The sequence below is a fragment of the Coturnix japonica genome, chromosome 15 (genome assembly GCF_001577835.2).
Source record: "Coturnix japonica isolate 7356 chromosome 15, Coturnix japonica 2.1, whole genome shotgun sequence".
Lineage (NCBI taxonomy): Eukaryota > Metazoa > Chordata > Aves > Galliformes > Phasianidae > Coturnix > Coturnix japonica.
In genome coordinates, this window is record NC_029530.1 from 3,328,303 (window position 1) to 3,350,778 (window position 22,476).

Genomic DNA, 22,476 nt, shown 5'->3' on the forward strand with positions numbered 1-22,476 from the left:
ATCAGGCTCACCCCCAGAAGAGGAGTCGCAAGCTTTACACTCTACAGCTTTGTAATGCAAACGACAGAAGCCACACCTGGTCAGCATTTTGTTTTCTGAAGCAGATAAATGCACCCCATCCTCACAAAGGCTCCTGCTGTAACCCCACCCCAAAAGGAAAGGATGTTAGGAGACAACAAGAACTCCTTGGAGCTGAAGGCTTTCATGCATCAAGTTGTACACCCATACAGAGTTTGTAAATGTTCCTTTCTATTAATGACATTTTTTCATATTTTCAGTATATCAGTGTAGTTGAAGCACTTTACTGACTAAGCAAAAGCCAACACATCTCATAAAGGATTTTTCAAACATGAAAAATGTAAGAATGTTGAACAGCAGGACCAAGTTCAACTTGTGATCATCAGTATTTTAAAACTCAAGGAACAAATACACCAGGCTCCCCAAAAATTCTTGAGAAATATCTAAATAAAGACAATTATTTAGTTTTAAAGTATTTCATTTCCCATATCAGTATGATATATGCAATCCAGTGTGTAAACTGACGGCAACACACAGTCCAGATCTTCAGCTGATTTACATCACTAGGTTTAAATAAGAATGCATGAATGGACAAAGTGCCTGTTTTATAGCATCCTCCCTTTCAGCATTTCCCTTGTCTCAGTTCATTTCCCTGTGGTATGCTTTGTTCTTAAAGCGGTCTTAACCACTCATACATCAAAATATTTAATCAACTTTTCTTAGTCAGAAAATAATCCTGCTTTAGACTAATTCAGTGGGAGACCGCAGTGGATTCAACAGGAAAAAAAAAGGGTCAGAATGCATTTCCGATGGTGCTTTAGAAAAATCAATGCTGACATGTTTTTAATGAAAATCAATAAGTGACATTAGATAATGAAACAAACAACCAGCACAGCTGCCGACAGACCATTTAGGCAATCAGTTTAGAAAGCAGCCTGTGAGTGAGGTTAATGCCTGAACGTACAAGTAACCGGTGTTTAAGTACAGTACTCCTTTCCCCCATCTCTTAAATGAGAATTTCAAAATCTGCTTCCTGTGAATGGTGACCCAAAAGCTTACAAGTTTCCCTTCCCCCAGTTCCCTCACTCCCCCCAGCTCTAAGTAAATCAGCCTTAGGAACCAGTGTCGCGGTTCCTCTAACAGTGTCCCTCCATTGGGAAGCGCTGACCCGTGCAGCCGCCTCGAATGCTTTGACAAGCTGCGGTGCAGCCTCAGCAGGGGACGCAGATCCATTAAAAGCTGAAGTTGTGAAACTCTTTAGAAGAGGCCTGTCCCTTCTCAGAGTAATTAATTCTTTGACTGCCACACTGAGATGCAATGAATGAACACATACTCTCAGGAGTAACAGCTATGCTGATGGAGATAAGCTGTGCAGACAAAGAACGCTAGTATGCACTTGAATTAGGTTAGACTCTATAGGTAAACCTACACTGCTACTCACACTTGCCTGCAAATCAACACAACTCAGAAGAAACCTATCTCATAGACCAGTAGTTACAGCAGATATTAACCTGTACTCACATTCTTTATCTACATCTGGTGAGAGCCAGTAATTGAACTGGATCATACAGTCATTTCCAGTACTGAGCTGCCTATGAACCCACTCAGCATCTCCCTGGATGTGACTACCCAATGCTGACAACATGCAAAACTAAATATGTTCTGTTTGCAACCTAAAAATGAACAAATAAATCAATATTGTTGTAGAAAAATCCCAGGAAAAAAAAAAAAAGATACAGTTACTGATCAGAAAATAGAAACAAGAGTTCTCATTCAGAGGCATACCAAGAAACAAGTGGCTGCACAAATAATCCTTTCCATCTAGAGATACACAGCAAACCTCCACCTCCTTGCTAGTTCTGTTCAACTCATATCTTAAAGAAACATAACAGAAAAAAACCACACCATAAAACTGTAAATAAAAACCTAAGCTGCACAATATGAACAGCTCTAGTTGGTTCCACTCTTTCACATTCATTGTTTGAAAACCAGCAAGGAAACACCCTTGAGGGAATGAAGCATTCACACTCCACTGGAAAGTCAGTAAACTGAGTAAACCCAAGCACAAATGTAGGATGTATTGCAGGTTTCAATGAAAACTAGCAATAGCCGAGGACAGATTTGGAACAAAAGCTTACCCACAGAGTCAACACGATGACTGCAAGATTCATTACAAAGTCAGACATGGTGTTTTGGCTTCTGGCTGGACAGAAAGCTGTAGCATTAACACACGGTTCATTACAGCAGAATTAAAGCCTGGTTATTCAGTACTGCAGAAATTAGGGATGGTACACATCAAACAGACTTTCCCATGAAAATACAGAGCCTCCAGTTCAGCACAAGAAATGTCACTAATTATGGTGCAGGACCTATTTACATTCACGGAACACAACTTCTGTTTGATACCTTTGTCTGCTTCTTCAAAATCCTCTGCAGCGGAGAAAGTCACCCTCACAAAAAGGAGCTGAGATTGAATTCTTAATACTATAGCAGAAAGATAACAAAGCGACAAGGAGCCCAGTACAATCCTTCTCATGGTTTACACATGAAAGTATCAGGAGTCTACCTAAAGCACATGAGCCTGGGGGGAAATGGATTAATTCGTGAGCAATGCTTAACTGTACAGAAAAGTGATATAAAAGAAGGCAACATGGGAAGAGGTGGGAAGAAGTGAATTCAAAACCCATGTGTGTCAACCACTTTAAATTAATCCATGTACAGGTATTGACATGAAAGTATAACAGCACTGCAATAAGAAAATATGCAGCTAAATGTCTATTACTTGAACAGCCTTACACATTAGAAAATGCTAATTATTCCACCTGTTGTCACTAGCCATTTCTCTTACTAGGTTACTTTTTCCTGTGACCACACGGTCAGTTCTCTTCTTGAGCCTTGTTAAACTAATCTGATTAACAAAATCTCCAAAAGCAGCTAGCACATTTTCTAAGTGGTTGGCTGGCAGGTTTCTCCTGCCTTATTGCTCTAGCTGACTCAGCTGGATGGATGGCTGACTCTCCCCAGAGGATAGCCAAATGAATGGCTTTATAGCTCCCGTTCCCCTGGCAATCTGTCACTGAGTTCAAAAGCAACCTTCCAATTCCTCATCCCTTCTGGCTGTAAACCAGCGCATCACTAAGCAAACAAACCTGAAGTAACATCCTTGCCACCCTTCATCATAAGAACAGATTTGCACATAACTTGTGAATGCCAAATACAAGTCAGACATAAAGGCAGATCACCAAAATATTTCCTATATTATACATATATGTTTATATACTATACATATACACACATTTTTGCAGAGAAGGAAGGAGCTTCATGAAAAGTCAGTGCAATCTGAGCCTAACATTTTTAAGATGAAATTACAAAATGATCAGCTAAATTAATGTACTTGTTTTCCCTGACATATCATGGTATAATAAAGTGAAGCCTTTTTCTGTTATGAACAGAAGAAAACTATGACTTCTGTAGCAAGTTGACCCATGCCAATGCTATACTAAAGCACGCTTACTCAGCCATCACATTAGGTATTACTTTAAGTACCAACCTAGAAACAGCCAAATAATTTATCATACACCTTAATTTGAAGCATGACTCAAACGTAACCTATCATCCATAGCTCCAAGCAATCATTTGACCCTCTCTGGCTCTAGGATTCCTGATGTCAGACCCTCCCAGACCTCACTACCTTCTAGCATCAACTCCAGAGCTCTGCATACTCTCCAGTAGCTTCACAAATTCTACCAGTGATTATAATTAACAGCAGCATTTTTTTACATAAAGATGACAGAAAGTCAACCTGGGGCACATGGAAGGAGCAGTCTGAAAACTTTTTCCCTTTTCCTCTTCCTGAATAGGATGATTCAATTTCATAAGAGATCGAGGGGGAACTTATAATTTTGTTCTTATTTACTAATTGACATATAACGAAAAAGTAAGTGGCTTCCTCAGTTACTGCAAGGAAACAAATGAATTCCACAAAATAACAAATGAAAGCAATCAAATTCACCTTCTGCACAGCTGGAAAGAAAGCAACACTCCTAAGCTGAAAGGATTTATTTATTCATTTTTAAATTTGCTTCCTTCAGAACCATCGATCTATTTAAATAAAGAGAACCCACCTTTAAACTAGAAGTTGGCGGAAGTAGTGAATCATCAGACAAATGCCGGGCCTTTCATGGCTGCTATAAAAAGTTCTCTATGTTTTTCAGAGGTAGAACTCCTTCCACATCTTCAATAATCAACACACCACTCCTCTATCTCCCCCACACTAATGTTATTGTTGCTTGCCTGTGGTAGGACAAATCATAACAAAACACATTGCAAACCACATGCTCAGCTGATATCTCATCTCAGAACAGCAATTAGATCAATTTTCTTTCAAGTGACACATAAGATAATCCTTCCAGACATCCTGCATCTGACCATATCACACTGCACATCACTCCAATGGTTGAGGGCAACTGAACAGCCAATGGTTAACAAAAGCATCACTGCACTAACCAGACTATGCTGAAAGAGCCCTTCTATAAAATTCCAGGAATGCTCTTTTAAAGGGCTTTTTGGACTTGGCAATTTGGTGAGATGTGGATACTCAGCATTTCTCTAAATCAGAATTCTAAAATTTGCAGAGGGAGGCCTGGTTCACATGACAACACTTGTCAGAAAATGCTGAGAAGCAAAAGGTACACAGCTGTACATTCTGCTTGGCTAATACTAATGCAACCAGTCTGAATCAAATCACTCAACATTCTCACCTTTCTGAGTCATCACTTACAAGTCTGTTTTGTGAATCAGTGGTAGACACAAATACAGTTTCCATTCCCTAAACAGTTGTTACTGTGTCACTCACTAACAAAACTACTCAGGTAAATGAGTCCAAAGAGCAGCACGTTCTTCTGTGTATCCATCCAGTGCTAACAGCCAGAGCATCTAGATGCAGCTTTTCCAGTCATGCAGAGCCACACCATTCTGTGAAAATCCAAACTAATTCTGAAAATTCCCAATATAAAAAATGTGAGAAATAACCCTGAGGCTCATCTCTAATTTGTACACGGTTGTTCCAAAACAAAAGCAGTCGCAAGATGAAAGAGTCACTGCTTTCCTGCACTGATCTTTCCACAGCAATTCACAGTAAAACCACACTTAAATTTAGGAGCCACAGAACAAATAAGCATTTCCCCTGTAAAACTACAAAGAAAGACAAGCACAAAGATTTGCTGAAGAGTAGATGGGGTTAAAATCTGCTGGGAATGAAAAAGAAAGATAAAAAGCACTATTTCAGTTAATATTAAAACACTAACATCAGTCCATTTGTGCATCAGAGACATTCAGTTTTTAATTTCTCCACTGACATCACATCTGTACTAACCATCAGAAGCACATGCTACAGCACCATCAGTTTGTCCTGGACACAAGTTACAGCATACACCAAGGCTGAAATGCATCTGAAGAAGTGATGGAATCTCAGATATAAAGCAGGTAAATGCACTTGTTGTTTTCTCAGAAACACAGATTTCTGTGCTGAAATTGGGAGGGGGATGGAAGAGAACAAACATTTATGAATCCTGAGCAGCATCAGCATATGAACAGAACAGGGAAAAAATGTACATGAAAAAATGTACATGACTGAGAGGCAAAAATCTTCACAGATAATTATTATCTAGTTACTGTCATTGCATATAATCAAATCGATGTTATAATACTGAGACAACATGTTACAGAGACAGCTGTAACAATTAGAGCTTTAACAAGATCTAACATAAAACACCACGATATGGCAGTGTCATGCTCATCTTCACTCTCAAGCTGTCCAACTGAGAAGGGAGGTTGTGCTTATATTAGCACACCACTTATCAAGTTTCTAAAAGCAGAATTAAAACCTTCTGCCATGTGCCAACACCTGGCTGCTGTCCAACTGATACTTCATTTAGTATTATCGCTGAAAAATGGAAGGCTTAAGTTAAACTGGAGGGAGATGAGAAAGACAGTTGCCCATTACTGTCAGTTCATTCCATGTAAGCACTTGTACAGCCTTCAGAAGACAGGAATTCTCCAGAAATCACTTGTCAACTTGGTTAATTTCACCAATTTAGGCTTCTGGTCCCCTTGTTTTGTCCACCCAGGCTTATCACAATGTGAGCTCTACACAAGAAGCCTGGATCTAAATTTTATCTCAATACTGAATACTCTTGGTCTGCAATGTATATGTGATGCACAGTTGGTTTCCTCCCTCTCTCCATAATTTTTATGCTAAAAATTATCTAATCTCATCTCAAGTGAACAAAGATAAGACCACAAACATTCTTATTTTCCTCTATGCATTCAATGTGCTAACACATCTTAGCTAGAATTCCTGCTTAGTCACGCCTGACACAATCTAGTCTTTTAGGCAAACGTTCCCATCATTCTATGTGCTATGGCTGCCGGCCAGTTTGCAGTTGATGTACTCAGTGTTTCTGCTTGTGTCCAGGCACAGTGAGATCTCTGAAACCTGCTCTCATGCATAATTTCCATCTTCGCATATGCTCTTCACTTATAAACAAAGCACGTGCATATTTGTGTATAGGCAGATTTAAATATGCTAACATTAATATTGAAGATATGAACTAGAAAAACATTGTATTCTATAACTAAGGCCACAAACAGGAAACATAACTATTTCTTGAAATAAACGAATCTTTCTGGAAAAGAAAAAAAAAGATGATACTCTCAATCCTGGAATTAAAGCTTTATTGTTGTTTAAATAAATGGCTCTGTATACATAGTATAAATAGCATATAAAATAATCATTTCCAAAAGCAATTTTCAAGTCATCTATAAAAGGAAAATAAAATAGGGACACATCCAAACTTCCTGCTTACATTTCAGCCTCAGAAATAGTCATTAAAAATATTATTCAGAAGCACATCATTAAATAACTCCTTCAAAATGCAATCCTGCCTAAGATCAGATAATGTTTTGTTGAGCCATCTTACAAACCAATCAACATTTTCACTTCTAGATCCTGAAATTCAGCTAACTTGTTAACTAATTCAACTACTTCTTGATATCAATGGTAGGAGTGGGCAGATATTTTCAGAGTGGGGATAACATCTCAGCTCTTCACGTCACCAGTAGTCTCTTGTGTTGCTGGTACCATACAGCCACATCCTGCTCCTCAGAACACTCAGGCAAATTATGGTTTTTAGGTACTCTCCCTGTGCTACCCTTAGGTCACTGATGCCTGAGGCTATGAAGATATCAAGTTTCTTTAGGTTGAAAGAGGACTCTGAATACCTCTTAATATCCAGTTCTTCCTCCTTTTCTATGAGCAGCAAGTGCTTTCTTCAGCTGTGCCTGCCCAAGGTTTTCCAGAAATGCAATAGAACAGCTTCTGTTCTGGAAACTTAATTGTTCCCCAAAACATGATTAATTTGGGAGTGATTATTTTAATATAGTTGGTCTGTTGCCTCAGCTCTAATTACATTTCTCTTGTCAATTAATTAAAACCATGCTAAATGAAATACCAGTTTTTATTTAAAGTTTAGGGGGGGAAAAAATCATGGGATACAATTAGATGTTAGCAGACGTGATCTCAGCAGGTTTTCAATTATTCTATGTATAATAGGTCCCTAATTCAATACAAAGCTGTAATTAAGAATGTAATTAACTTGTGGCATTCTACTGATGTCATACACCACAAAAAACACATAATGAGCTACAGTTTTTAGTGCAGAATCCTTAATGGATTGGTGTGTTTCATTGAGAATGAATTAGGTACATAAAAATAATTTATTATGGGTACTTGGCCAACATAATGGCCACACTTAAAAAACAAGCAAAGTATAAAACAAGAGGCAATCAACTTTGTTCTGGCCAAAGCCCAAATCTGCACCTGGTCCACATGGTATGGAAATGATGGACTTGCTGTCACAGGTAAGAGTACAATGCCTGTGTCTACACAGCTATTGGGGACAGATCCAGGGACTGGAAAGAATCAAAGATAATTGCAGATGTGTCTGCGTATAATCTGGATGTGAGCAGCTTGAGTAAGGATAGCAGTAAATTAAACTGTCAGACGTTGTTTTGGTGATATACTGAGCTGTTCTAAGTACAGAGCAGACAGTCCCATGTGCTTCATTCAAATCCAGACTTGAATGAAGCAGAGCTTCTGGATTCACCATCTGTATTAAAACTCTGCATTTCAGTCTAGGTTTCAGAATACACCATGATGCATCCAACCTCACTAAACTTATGAGAAATCCTCCAGGTCAATTCTGCTTATTAAGGAAAGGCTTGTGTTTCTGTAATACAGACAGCATCGCAGCACTGTCTAAATTAAGGACTTCTGGTCTTAGTTACAATTATTTAAATGTCACATTTCCTTTGATATTTCTTTTTTTAATAGATGACATAAGGGAAAAAAATAAATAAATAAAATAAAATAAAATAAAATAAAATAAAATAAAATAAAAGTTAAAATAAAATAAAATAAAATAAAATAAAATAAAATAAAATAAAATAAAATAAAATAAAATAAAATAAAATAAAATAAAAGTGAGAAAATAAGCCTAAGGAAAATAAACAAGTTCCATAAACTATCTGAGCTACAAATAACATATCTATAGTAACAGGGAGAATAAAAGAGAACACAAAGCACTTTACTTTCAAGAAAGCCCTCTTACCAGAAGTATACTAGGATAAAATTCTGGCTTCTCGGCTAAGGAATCTTCTGCTCTGAATTTTGCCAGTAAGGAGGAAGTAAACAGATGAAAATAAAATCACATGGAGCAAAAATAGGCACTTTAGAAAGCATCCAGGAACCTTATAACCACCAAATGGATTTATGATTCCTTAAAGAGACACTTCTGATTTCCTCTCTAAGTATGTAACACTTCCTTCTTCTGGGACAACAGTGAATTAACAGTGTGTCTCAATAATCTATACATGCTACCTTCCAAAGGATCTTATCACCTTGAAAGATGAGAAGTTTTCCTTACGGTCAGTTCTCCCTACAGTAAATAAAAAACCATTCTCAAAATATTAATTACCACATTAAAAACCTGCAAGTACATTGTGTCTCTACTCTGCAATGAACTATCAGCTAGCTGAAACAAATATATATTTACCTATCCTAAAATCAAGTCACTTGAATTCAAGAATGCTTTTGTATAAGTGACATTCATCTACCTGTTTGGAGAAATGTTTCCTTTAAGTAGTTTTCACATACTAGCATACTAAAAAGTTACCTGAGAAATACCTCGTTTCCTAAACTATTCCAATAAACCAGATCCAAACACTCTCTACACTCTTTGCTAACTAATGGTGTGTATTTATCAAAATAGAACTGAAGGAGTTAATGGTTTTACTTCACAGCTAAAGTTCTTTGAATCACAAGATGTCTCTTTCAGATTAAAACAGCACTGAAAGAGTCTGAATTCAAATCCATTCCCATGTATTCAGCATCTTTAAAATCTTACTCTTTTTCCACAGTTCAAGATGTTGGCACTTCATGAATCAATCTCAAAGGATATTAAAAAGCAGCAGGAATAGCCTACAATGAGCCAGAAGGTTTCTTCACAAAAAGAAAAAAGAATGTTACATTTGCCAAGTAAAGCACTAAAAAAAGTAATAAGGAAATCCAGACTTAACTTAATTCATGCCCACATACATATGCATTCAGATACAGCCTTTAATGACATTCATGCTTCCAAATAAGTTCTTTTCTAAGGCTGAAAGAATAGACAGCAGCTCACCATTTCTCAATCATTATGTATAACCCTATGTACTAATCCAAGACAATATTTAAGTGTTGCACTGAACTATTACTACTCCAGTGCAATTTTATGTTACTTTCCATGGCATCATACAAAGCCTTTAAAAAATATTAACTCATTCACTTCCACAACAATTTCCTAGGACAGCATTTTCTGCAATTTTAACTGCATCCCAGCTAAATTAGTAACTAAACTCAGAAGTATCTGCTAATACAAAACCTTATTTAGAAAACCTATGGCCTCCCTCCTTGAGGAATACAGTATTAGCGTTAACTCAGAGCAAATCCCTTGCTTACTCTAAGGATAGATCTAAAACATCTAAAAGTATAGCATGGAAATCTCCTTTCCTTAAAGTATGACATTAACCCCGTGGAAGGAACAAGAACATAAAATAATGCCCCAGAGCATTACTAAACTGTTTCAACCAACTTTATCTTCGTTTAGTCTTTGCTGTTTCCATGAGTTACAAGCTAACCTGCAAACCCACCCAGCGTGTCTGGATATAGAAAGTAAAAATAAAACAAGGATTCAGAAAGCAGACTCCTGAATGCCTAGGGAAGTTTTTGAATGGTAACATAACATGTTCAGGATCGTGTATCCCCTTCCTATCTTCCTTCTGCAGTTTGCATTTGGCTCACAAGGGCAGTCACGTGGTCTTCAATGGGCTACTAAAAGTATTTTCCAGGATGCTGTCACCACCACCAAGTGTGAAAAATAGTGACAGCCACAGACCATTTATGCTGAAAAATGATGAAAATTCTCTGCATAGATTCAGAAGTTAAACTCATGCTGAGCCCATTTCATCTATGCACCTTACAGATCCTGTAACAAATGAAGTGGAAGTTCACAAACAATAACATCATTCAGAACAACAAAGTTATTTTTCCCCCAGGAAGGTACCCATCCTGTGCATGAAATGAGACAGCAGAGCCATAAACAGCCACCTGTTCCTTAACCCCTTTCATCCCCAGAGATCGCTTCCACCCTTGCTCAGCATAAAAATGAACAAAGGAATGAGGCATTCTGAGATCATGGAAGGTGGCTTCTGTAGCTTCAGTTTTTGGCCTAAAAATTGGTCCCAAGATGGCTTACGAAAGTTAAAGGGAAACATCTCCCCATCTGAGATTGTGTGCCCCACAGAGACAACATTTATAAGCAACATCACTGTCATCCTCTTGATTTTATATTAAAAATAGAGTAAACTCAATTTTCAGACTCGGAACTCTGGCAACTTAGAACAGAACTATCATGGAAGTTGCCCAAAAGTTATATAGTTCCAAAAACATTTTTATCTCAGTTTTATGTGCTTTTTTAATGCAGGTACATGCTTGCAGGTGTTATCTGCAGTCATGAATCTTACTTATGTATGAACGCTAGCATTCATTTTTATTCATCATCACTTCAGAAAGAGATTAAGGAAAACGCCATTTATCCTTGCCTCTAACAGTGAAAACGGCAGGATTTAACCCAAATAGTACTACTCAGGGAAATGATTCTTGCTGGCTAGAACTCAGTTTCTAGCTGGCTTTGTTCTTGGAAACAATCAGACCATTTCACAGAAGCTTTCTCAAATCAGTTGGAAAACATGCAACTTAAAAAACATCAGCCAAAATTGTTACAGCTTGAGTAAGTCCCACTTCAAAAGAGTATTACAAGTGTACAAGAAAAAGTGTATGGCGCTGACCAATTAATCTAAATTTGATGTTCTGATATGCAGATATCTGCCACTCAGATAAAACCACAAACAAACTTGTTCCTTTAAATACCAACTCGGGTCCCCTGCAGAAAGAATTTTACTCCCATGACCTTTTTTTTTTGATATAATACCGATCCATTAAGAGTTATCACATATGCAATGAATTACACCACAGACCTTTCATCTCAAACTGCTTTGAAATATTGCTTAGTAAACCCACTGGAGTTAGTTTTACAAAGAAAGACTTCGTAAACTAAGTCTTCACATTCTGAGTACTCCACGTGGTTTGCATTTTCTGTTACTTCAAAACAGTTTCCTTAAGACTTACACAGTTTGATTTCATTTTCAGTTGAAAGTTATAAATGTTGGGGGGAAGAAAAGGGGGCATGGAACAAAAACACATCTTTAGAATGAACTCACATATAGGGTTAATTACATTTATAGCATACCAGCATAGAATTTACAGCACAGAATTTAAATCTCAATAAAGTATCTCAAGAGCATCGAAAGTGAGATGAAGACAGAAAGGACCAGTATGATCTGTTAGGAGATAAAGACTGAGAGAAACAAAAAACTGTGGTGCCAAAACTTCCACAAGAATATCAGAGCCTCTCTCTGTGCCTCCTGAAACCCCATGCAGGGCTACAGAAAGATGAGGAATGGAATAATAGAGCTCTAGTGGTATTTTATCATAGTTTTCACCCCAAAGAAATACAAAAGCATAAGTATATTTAAACTCCATTACTTGTAACAGTCATGTTATTTTGATTAAATGTATTCTGAAAAATTTGAACAGACTCCAAGGAATTGTTCTAAACATTCTCCTATAAAGGACATCAAAACAGTCTTTTTCGAACAGCATCTACCACTTACAAACAGGCTAATTCACATAAAAAGACATCCAAAGTCAGTTCAGCTCCGAAAGTGTCTAGCAGTGCCAAATTAGATCTGGCATCTTGAACTAGCTTCTCTCTTCCAGCAAATGAATATATGTAAATGCTGTAAAAGAATTCACATAAAACTGCTCTTTGCCCATGAACAACACTAGAAATGTCCTCTTCATCTAGAGTTTCTTCTCTTAAGAAGGGAAGTAAAATGGTAAAATCAGGTAGAACAAAGATACTTTACCAATTATTAGATACATACAGACTAATATGCATGTGGGCTGAAATCTTCATGAATGGTGAGGCTCCTACTGAAATAAGTAGATAAATTTTAACTTGACCAAGTGCCCACAGTGCAGAATTTCCTTAACTATAAAGGAAATAGGATTTGATGAGATAACAACTTTTGCCAGCATCTTTGTAGTTATTTAATGTACAGATTCTAAAGCTCAATTTTTAATTTCATAAAAGTCCAGTAAAATAATGAATTATAAGACATGAGTGCACGGCAGTATAAGGCTTCAATCTGACATCATGTTATTAAATGATAAACAAAGACCATGCACATGAGACACACAATACAAAAAAGATCAGAGTATTCCTAAAATCTAAGTGTATTTAGACTGCTGTTGGTTTGATTCAACGTACAAGGGTGAGATCCTTTTCAGGGTCTAGGTCAGGATCCAAAATCTTATAGACATTCTGAACTTCATGTTCAACTGACAAATGTGGGTCCTCCTCTTGATTAACACAAAAACAAATCAATATAAGTAATCTTCAAATAAACTGTTTGTATTTTGTGACCCTCTTGAACAACACTGCCTGAAGGCATGATTTTTACCTCAAACCAGTTTTGACATTGCGGCACTACATGATCATGTTTAAATGTCATCTGATGCTTCTTATTAAAGTGTCACAGTTCTGTTGCTACAGCTAATTTAATTCTAAATGAATTTTCCAAACCATGACTAAAGTTCAATGGAAGCCTGAAGCTTTGAGGAACTGTGAAGCTTTGAGCCTGAAAGTGAGTGAAATCCAACTTCAATCTGTTAAATAGCTATGGAAACATCATGAATCTGCGATTCATTGAATAATGGTGTGTAATGTAATGAAGTTAAGACCTTCCAGATTGACATTGCATTATACATCTTTCTGGACCTTTCTAGGCCAGCACTCTATTTTCACCCACAGACTGCTCACAATGCTCCAGATGAAAAAGAGAACAACAAACCAATTCCACTGCTTCACACGGAGCAGGGAAAATTCACTCCATCACTTTGCTGATACATTAGTTTACAGACTCAGTCTAAAGATATAACTAATGAACACATCCATTGAATTACTGAATACCATCAGGTGATGCTGATCTCATATCAGGGAAGGTATTTCAGGTTAACAAAAAAAGGCATACAGTAATAATTTATATTGCTTTGTAACCAGTTAAAAATCTTGTAGAAAGAATCTATAACTTTACCCCCTCCAAATTCTTTTTTCATATTATGATAACAGAAAGATAGTCAGATAATCAAGTGCTACAAGTCATTCCCATCTGACAGATGAGCAAATGAAATCAGAAGGTACCTAAGCAGTCACGCACACAGAGAGCGTAAGGAAGAATTAAAGAAACCTGGGAACCCTGCTTACTATTTCTTGCTATTCCCACTAAAAAATACATACATCTTTATCCTCCCTTTGCAGACAGAAGAACAAGAATACATAGGAGTACCTTAATTTCTGAATTCCTTTAATAGTTTCTTTCTGAAGTTATTGACAGGATGATTATGAACTACGGAATCATGAAGGCATTTAAAAGCACTAGAAATTCAATAGCATTTCTCACAAAAGACTCTGTATGATTCATTTGCAAATCCCAAATTACAGTTGTACACAAAAAAAAAGCATCTTCTCAGTCCATTCAGTCCGCTACTGCACATCAGGAGGAGGGAAACAAAATCAGCTATCAGAGTATCCATTAGAAGAGCAAAGAAGAGCAAAAGAAATCCTATATTAAACTCATCATTGAAAATGCAGAAGTGCAAGTATTGACAAGTTCAGTGCTTGCAAAAATAGGTGTGATTTAAAAGATTTAAGATGGATAATGCATAATTAGATTCTCCACTGGCACATACACACCACCTACTGAGAACTCACTGAAGATAAGTGCATATAAGAAAATCACTGTAATAGCCCAGTAAGAGAACAGGCACCGTTATCAATCCAACACAGATCCCTGAGTAGTGGTACACCAAGCAATTCAGTTTGCAGACTACAAAAATTAAAATCATGAATTTAAATAGAAAGCAGCTGGGCCTGAATCCATAGTTATTCATGCCAACAGGAAAGTTCTACCTGATTACAGTGGTCCTTGAGGCAGGGAGACATTGCAGCAGACCTGCTCCTAATTTATGTAATGGTTTCGTCACCACATACTTCACTTCACAGCCCTTTGCTACATTCCAGGCTTTGACAAAAAACATATCCTAGTGGCTGTGCTCTCCTAGACCCAACCTGCTCAGGCCTGAGTTTCTCTTTCTATCAGAAACTGACCTAAACCTAAACATGCTCCCCTACACATTTCTGCTCATTTTGTTATTCCAGTCTTAGACTCAACCCCAAGACTGTCCTTGACACAGACCTCAGTGCTATTTCCCCAAGATTCCTTAGCAAACCCTCACCCTAACCTCCTCCTCCACACTACATCCAGGCAGACTCTTCCCTTCATTTCTAGTCTCCATTTTTCACAGAAGGCTTGACCCTCTCCCACCTGTCCCCAGACCCACTCTTGCACTTGCTAGCTTTGAGACCACATTTTCACACTTCATTTTCATTTTATTCCCTTCACTCCATATCTTCCTCTCTAGTTTTTGTCCTTCTTTTAATCCACTGAAGCAATTTCATTTTCCAGAAATCACCCCTGCAGCTAGGGAGAGAGACTGAGCGTTTAGAGAGAATAAAGTTGGACAGCATCCCTACCCACAGCTCTTACACTTTGCCCAGGTCAAACTTCTGCAGTACAGGATCTGCAGTCACAAGGAAAGAAGGGCTCAACCCTGTCCCAGGACAGGCCTAGCACATAGCAATTTTCATAGCATGAACTGTAAGGATTCATCAAGTCCTTCCTTGTCACAAGCTAACGTTGTTTGTAACATTTTTGACTTGACATCCCACCAAATCAACCACAGACTTTCTTCAGATCTCACAAGTCCTGCTCTTGGCAAGTTCCATAAGGCTATCAGCACTTCTCAAGTAAGAGTAACTATTTTTATACAAAGGAAAATCCATTTTTTCCCCTCCCCCTCACCCCCCACGCACAGCTTTGTTCTTGTAAACCACTGAACTCTTGGCTGAAGTTTTGGGAATATAAAGCCCTCAATCTGAGGCAGATACTTGGCATTTACGGGGAAAGAACTTAAACTAAAACCTAACTCTTAATGTTGATTGTAACAAGCAGCGCTACCAGTCCTGTTTGTAATAAAAGTTCAGGGTTTTTAATTGCACTGCAGTTTTTCTTATTCATTGTTGCATTTGGGGGTTATTTTTAGTTGGTTTTGACTTTTTTCTTTTAGTCAAAAATAAGGCACTACGTTAATGTAAGCATCACTATTATTTGTACAGGATCAACAGTAAGAGAAAAACATCCAACACAAAAAATTAAAGTGGCATGGTTCACCAAGTGCCTTTCATTCTCTAACCTCTTAGTGTTTAATATCCTGCATTGGATATATAAGGTAAGCAATTCCCATAACAATCTCTTCTTTTACTATGGTGTCACATATACAAATTAAAGCCATACTGCTCTAAGTGTTAGGCTGCAGTACTGTAATCACTTAAACAGTCTCTCCCCAACTTGAGTCCATCCTTTTTGTTATTCCTTATACAAGCATTCTCATTGATCCCACAGTGATGCAAACTTTCCTCTCATTAAAAACAAAACCAAAAAAACAACATCAAAACAAAACCATATTTTTAATGTGTTTTATCTCCCTGAAGCAGCTCTCAGAGGAATCAGGCATGTCAAAGCTGGCAGAAGAGGGTTGTTCAGTTTGGAAGAGGGCAGAAACAATTTACATTGGCTGAAGCCAGTGAGGTACTGCACCCTCAGGCAGTGCAACTAGTTGGAAAATGGAATTTCACAAGGGCAGAAACTAATGTTGAAGCTTTTCTTGCCATTGAGAATGAAAGGAAAAGTTAAATTGTTATGTAAAGTTAAAACGTTTTTCAGTAGACATTTGTAATGATTAATCTTTTCACACAAGTCATACTGAGGTGATTCATTTTTGCAATATCAGAACAACACTATAGAAAAATAATGATGTGCTCTGTAGAGTATCTATCCTATTATACGTTCCCATTTGAATACATTTACAAGAAGTCAAAAGGATTGTTTTCTGAAATAGTTTCTTAATGAAAAAGTTATGGAATTTAGATACAAGCACAATAAAAAAAGAAATGGCTTCAAACTATCCCCATTTTGCTTTGTAATAGAATCACTTTTTAACATATTTTTGAAGACAGAACAGTTCAGTTGAAAGATATTTATCAAGTGGAAAAAGGCAGCAATTACATAAGTAATACATTAGAAATACCATTACTGTGGTAGATAGACTTTTACGTCTGCCCTCTATGGTTCCGTGTTGCAGCCAAAAAGCAGAATCAAGTGTATCAGTATCACAGGATATCAGTTTACCTTTTACTTAAGGCTTCCTCTCCATGTATGGTGAAGCCAACTTCCACATGTGCCCAGGAGACCAGTAAGGATTTGTTCAAATATCTGTCTTTCAGATGCTTATTTGATGCTGAAATTTCCCTATAAATGCCGAATTTCTAACCACTGTTTTGTGACTTTGAATTTGCTTTGAATTATTGAACAGGACAATTCACTTAACAATTCTATCTCTCCTTGCAGAAAGTTTGTGTTTCCCAGTTCTTCAAGAGGAACATACAACATAAAGCACTGAAACACAAACTCTGGTAGCAACAGAAATCAGTGGATAAAGTAGTGCTCCAATGGATTTACAATAAAAATATCATACCATTACAAAATATTACTGCTCTTCTACAAAACCACATGTTTAATAAAAATTCTGGAAGGAAGTTGAAAATGTTATCCAAGAAACAACAAAAGAAGTGCTTGACCTTAGAATATGACACTTGTAGCACTGGCTGATGGTAAAATCCTACTTAATTCTTACTGCAGCATATAATAAAGTGCCCACTTAAGGAGCCATGTCGAGCTGTTTACATCTGTCAAGTTGCTGAAACTACAGTTGTAAAAGAATGCATTTGATAATGGCAGTGGAACTATGATTAGGATGATCTGTGTTATTCAAGCAAAAGAAGTGCCAGAAAAGGCTGTCTCCAAGAGCAAAGTTACTGACCCAAGATGTCAGTGGTCTAATAGTACAACATTAGCACATTTCTTAAGTGTAGTGGCAAACTACTTAGTCAAAACGTCCTTTCCTAAAGAAAAGCTCAGCTAATTGACCAGTGGTGTAAAGATGCCTGTAATTTTAGCGATGGGGCTGACACTTTGTTTATGGAATTCAAGCTCAACAGATTAATATGCGTTAGAACCGCAAAGAAAATAGAAGAGTGGATTCACTGGGTCATTTCACTAGAGTTGAAAAGAAAAATGGTGACCTGAGGCTGTGTATTGACCCAAAAAAATGTGAACAAATAGACAAAGAGGGAGTATTTCCATTTACTAACTAAAACAGACGCAGGCAGTACTTGAGTAAAATGATTTCCAAAGCTAGATACATCTGCAGGCTTTTAGCAGATACCTCTAAGTGAGGAGACTGCAGAAGCTATGAACTTTCAATGCACCATTTGTCCGTCCTGATTTCAAAGGGGTCACATCTGTCACTAGAGCCTGAGCCAGTCCACAGAACACAAAACAGTACAACTGCTTGAAGAGCTGAACACTGTGAAACTGTTTTGCCAGGGTACTGAGTCTGTAAGGGAGAATGAATAAAATATAGAGGACTCAGGCTTGCAAGAGCAAGTCAGGACAAGAGTTTGACTGAGACAAAGGCAAGTTCTCCAGCCAGTAAGTTACTGCACATCACTGTGAAGGACTTAGTCTCTGGACTAGCTGCCTTAGAGAAGACACAACACTTTCCACAATTATGAACAACAGCTCTGAGATACTTAGTGTATCTAAGTATCTGAGATACTTAGTGTATATACCATTATTTACAGTTTCTAGCTGTTCATTAAAGAACAACTTTTCAGTGGTGCCGACATACTCTTTCCCTAGGAGAGTTAAAAAATGCACAGCTGAATCCCAGCTCTCCATAAAATCTGGATCTTTTAAATCTCAGTGAAGGTAACTTGCCGATGCTTACTAATATTTAGAAATAAGACTAATGCTTTGCTGTTTATTAATTGATTTCATACAAATGAATGTTCCACTTGTCACATCTTTCTGGTTTAACAAAATAGCAGAAGAAAAGCAGGTGCTACACCAGCCTCTGGATGCACAACTGTGCTTGTATTTTTGCACGAAGACTATCTGAGTACATGGAACTCTGGTAACACCATGCAAATGTAACATTTGGTCATGTTCAGTACTTTGTATCCATGTATCTACACAAACACACACACACACTTGTCTGACAAATGGATCAATCCTCTCACTGAACATCCTTAAACTCATGTTTAGGAGTCACTTAGGATTCTTCCTTTCTGATTGCTGTTCTTCGGTTTTAGTTCAGAGATGAGATTAAACAGAATTAAGTTGTCCATGCATTATATAATGAAATAGATCTGTACATTTGCCTTTACTTCATTTGTGCTCTGATTCAAGAAAAGAATTAAAAATATCTAACCTCGAAATCATGAATGCTTCCTATTGACTACAAAGAGGCTTAAGCACACGCATTAGCACTTTGCTGAAAAGAGGTCATTTCCTGAAAGGAATATATACACACTCTGCATTTGCTTATGTAAATATGATTACACACATATACCCTCCACCTAGGGAACAGGCACCCAATAATTGGTATGTAAAGCATGTGCTTGCACCTAAATGCAAGAGCACTTTTGCACGCTGACTTTTTATACATCCTGATCTAACTAGAGGCATGGCTTAAATGAAATGCCAAGCTTCTTTCTTGAGATTGAATGAATTAACATTATTAGCTTGATAATAACCACAGCATAATGGCACACTGAGGCCTAAGGCAACATTTCAGGAGAATTTTCTTAGAAATTCAGGCCTGATAGGAGATGCTAATGAGTTCAGAGAAGTAAATATAGCTCTTTAAATAGCAAATGACAACTTGTCTATAATAGTAAGTTTCTCAGCACATTCACAAACGTTTTTGCTTACGAGCTATAAAGTGACTTTCATTTAGTTGGACTTTGGCTCTCAAGAACAATCGCTATCCTAACACACCAACAAAAAGAGTGCAAATACACAAGGGGAGCACAAATGAAATGCTTGTTAGGGCCTCACAAGGAAACCATACAAACACCTTATTTAATAAGTTTAATTAACCAGCTCTTTTCCCAACACTATTCTGCCCATCAATGCAGAAAGGCAAATTTTCTGCTAAGAAGCTCAGCTTTCCTTCTCTGAAGTAATATTTTCTCTTTTATTCTCTAAGAACAGCCCAGCAAACCCCAGCAGCTGCTGCCAGTAGCGGCTGGCTGTGGCACCACTACTGACTGTTTTACAGCATGGCTGAGTCAATGCTGACCCAGGCTCCAGCAAAGAGAAAGAGCTTAATGAGGTTGGGTTGTTTATAACCTCTCACTGTAGCACTTTCTGCCACCCTCACGAAGCAGCACCTACATATTTCTCTGTCTGAAAATATTTTTACAAGAAAGCGTCCATACGTCAGTACCCAATTCTATTAAATCTTATGCAAACGCTGACTCGAGAAGATGCATTTGTAACTGTAAAAGCTGCATGGCAGAAGAGATATAGTGCCCTAGAAAGGTGCCAGACCCTCCTTAAAATTCTTAATCTCCTGCAGTCTCTGAAAGCGAACACGAGGCTAATACAATTCTCACCTCCAGATCGCAGCATTCAAAACAAAATCCCATAATTTACACGCTTCACATCGCACTTTCATGGCACATTGAGTCACAAGGATGTCCATTAGTTTTAATGTACTATATTAAAATGACTGGCAGTAAGAGGCCATGCAATTTCCTGCCATGTACTTTATTTTCTGCACCAATCTGGATGGGAAAAATATTGCCACCAATTCAACCCTTGCTTCATTCTTAAGATACTTCTGTAAACATCCATGCTGCCTCTCCAATCAACTGCCCCAGTAAGAGGTCAGCAGGACTGGATCAAACTAAACAATGAAAAGCCTTTTATTAGTAATCTTCTTATGTCAGTCAAACAGCATCACTAATATTAAGAGGATAAAAAGCAAAATGATTTCTTTTCCTATTGCTAGGGATGACTACAACAGCTGGAACTGCAAAGAGCTTAGCAAGTTTCCATCCCAAAAAAAGCAGAACATGTCCACAACTAACACGGCCGGAGCATAATCACAAGACATGCTGAGACATGGCAATCACCCACAGCTCTGCACTGAAGCCCCTGCTTGGATCACACTCAGTTTGCACACCTGGGTCACTTCAGAGATCTCGCTCTGTCAAAGTGACTCCGATCACAGAAGTTCAGTGATAAGACTCAGATCATTCCAATGACCTCTGTGCTAAAACAAACCTGCTCCTCAGCTGTCCCTGCGGTCCTGATAGCAATCATCTCGTTCCCTCCAGGTAATGGTTTGCATCCATTCCCTGGGGCTCTTACTACACAACTCCAAATTCCAAGGGTGCTGTTCCATAACCTCAGCACTATCACTGAGCCTCGGAGCTCCTTGGAGCTTCCACCGCGTTCCACACCGGAGCACCCATTCCAACAGAGAAGATCCCTTTATGACCAAGCAATAATTAAGATGCGTTTGTAAACACCGCGACAAAGAAGGAAACTTTCCGCTTCTCATCTCAGCCGTGCAAGCTCGCAAGGTTCGCTCCCATTCATATAAACACAAGAGCAGAAATAAGAGGATGGAAGGGGGGGTGGGGGGGGGACGCGTAAGACAACAGATAGAGGATGTAAAGAGAAAAAGAAGAGACACGGGGGCGGGCGGGGGGGGGAGGAAGAGGGAAAACAGAAAACAAGCGGCCATCCCTAGGAGCCGCGAAGCAGCACAGCCCGAACGCGATCAACTGGTGCTGCGCTCCCCGCTTACCTCCGCACAGCAGCGCCCCGAGCAACAGTCCGACAGCCTGCGGGCAGCGCGGCCCTCCGCCACCGGCAGCCCCCGCCATACCGAGGAGACGGGGCCACGTCCCAGGAGCGGCTCCGGGAGCCTCCGCCGCCCGGTCAGCCCTCCCGGCGGGTCATCGCTGAGCGCTCCTCGCTCCCAGCGCCGCTCAGCCCCGCGCCGGGCTCCCGTCCATGACCGTCAGCCCTCCGGCTCCTGCCCAAGCGGCGATGGGGCGGGGGGCGCAGAGCGCAGGATGAAGCCCCGCTTGACAGAACCGCGCCGAGCTCTCCGTGCAAAACTTTTCCAGCAGATGAAGAGAGAGGTCCCGGAGCCGGGCGGCAGCAGGAACCGGGTTCCCCCGGGCTTCTCACCGCGGTCGCCTTTCACCGCTGCTGCAGCTGGCTCCGTTTCCCGTGCCTTTATGTGGGGGCCGGCGGCAGACGCGAGCACACGGACTTTTCCCTCCGAGGAGGAGGAGGGGAGTAAAGCCCCAGCGGGGAGCGGAGGCGGCGACCTGCGGGCGGCGGGCGCCAATCAGGGGGGATCGCTCCCGGCCCCACGCGCGACAGGGCAGCCCGCCTCCACGCACACACACCCGCTAAGGGACTCCCGCAGCGCGGCGGCCGTTGGTCTCGAGCCTGGTGCCACCTGCGCCCACCCCCCCTCAATGCATAGAGTGGGATCCTGAGTGGGGAGCAGCGCTCTGCCCGGTCCCGTGGAGCTGAGAGCAGAGGGAAAGTGGTGATGAGGTGATGCAGTCACTCAGAGCAACGAGAGTGAGAAAGATCTGGTCAAGCTGATGTGGCTGGAGAGGGGAATGAGGGCACAGCTGGCCCTGCAGAGCACAGAAAGCCCCCTCAAAAACGAGGGCACAGCAC

General features: G+C 39.4%; 1 protein-coding gene across 2 annotated transcripts in view; it reads right to left on the reverse strand.

Moving 5' to 3' along the window:
• Positions 1–22,147, reverse strand: part of TMEM132C (transmembrane protein 132C) — a 155,837-nt gene extending 133,690 nt beyond the window's left edge. The window contains exon 1 of one of the 2 annotated variants that reach the window (XM_015878410.2): positions 21,581–22,147. In XM_015878410.2, coding sequence (XP_015733896.1) covers positions 21,581–21,659 — 79 coding nt within the window. In that variant the 5' untranslated portion in view covers positions 21,660–22,147. Of the gene's footprint in view, positions 1–2,156; positions 2,173–21,580 lie in introns of those variants that run through there. The other variant, XM_015878411.2, reaches the window with a different exon arrangement.
• Between the last annotated feature and the right edge of the window lie 329 nt (positions 22,148–22,476).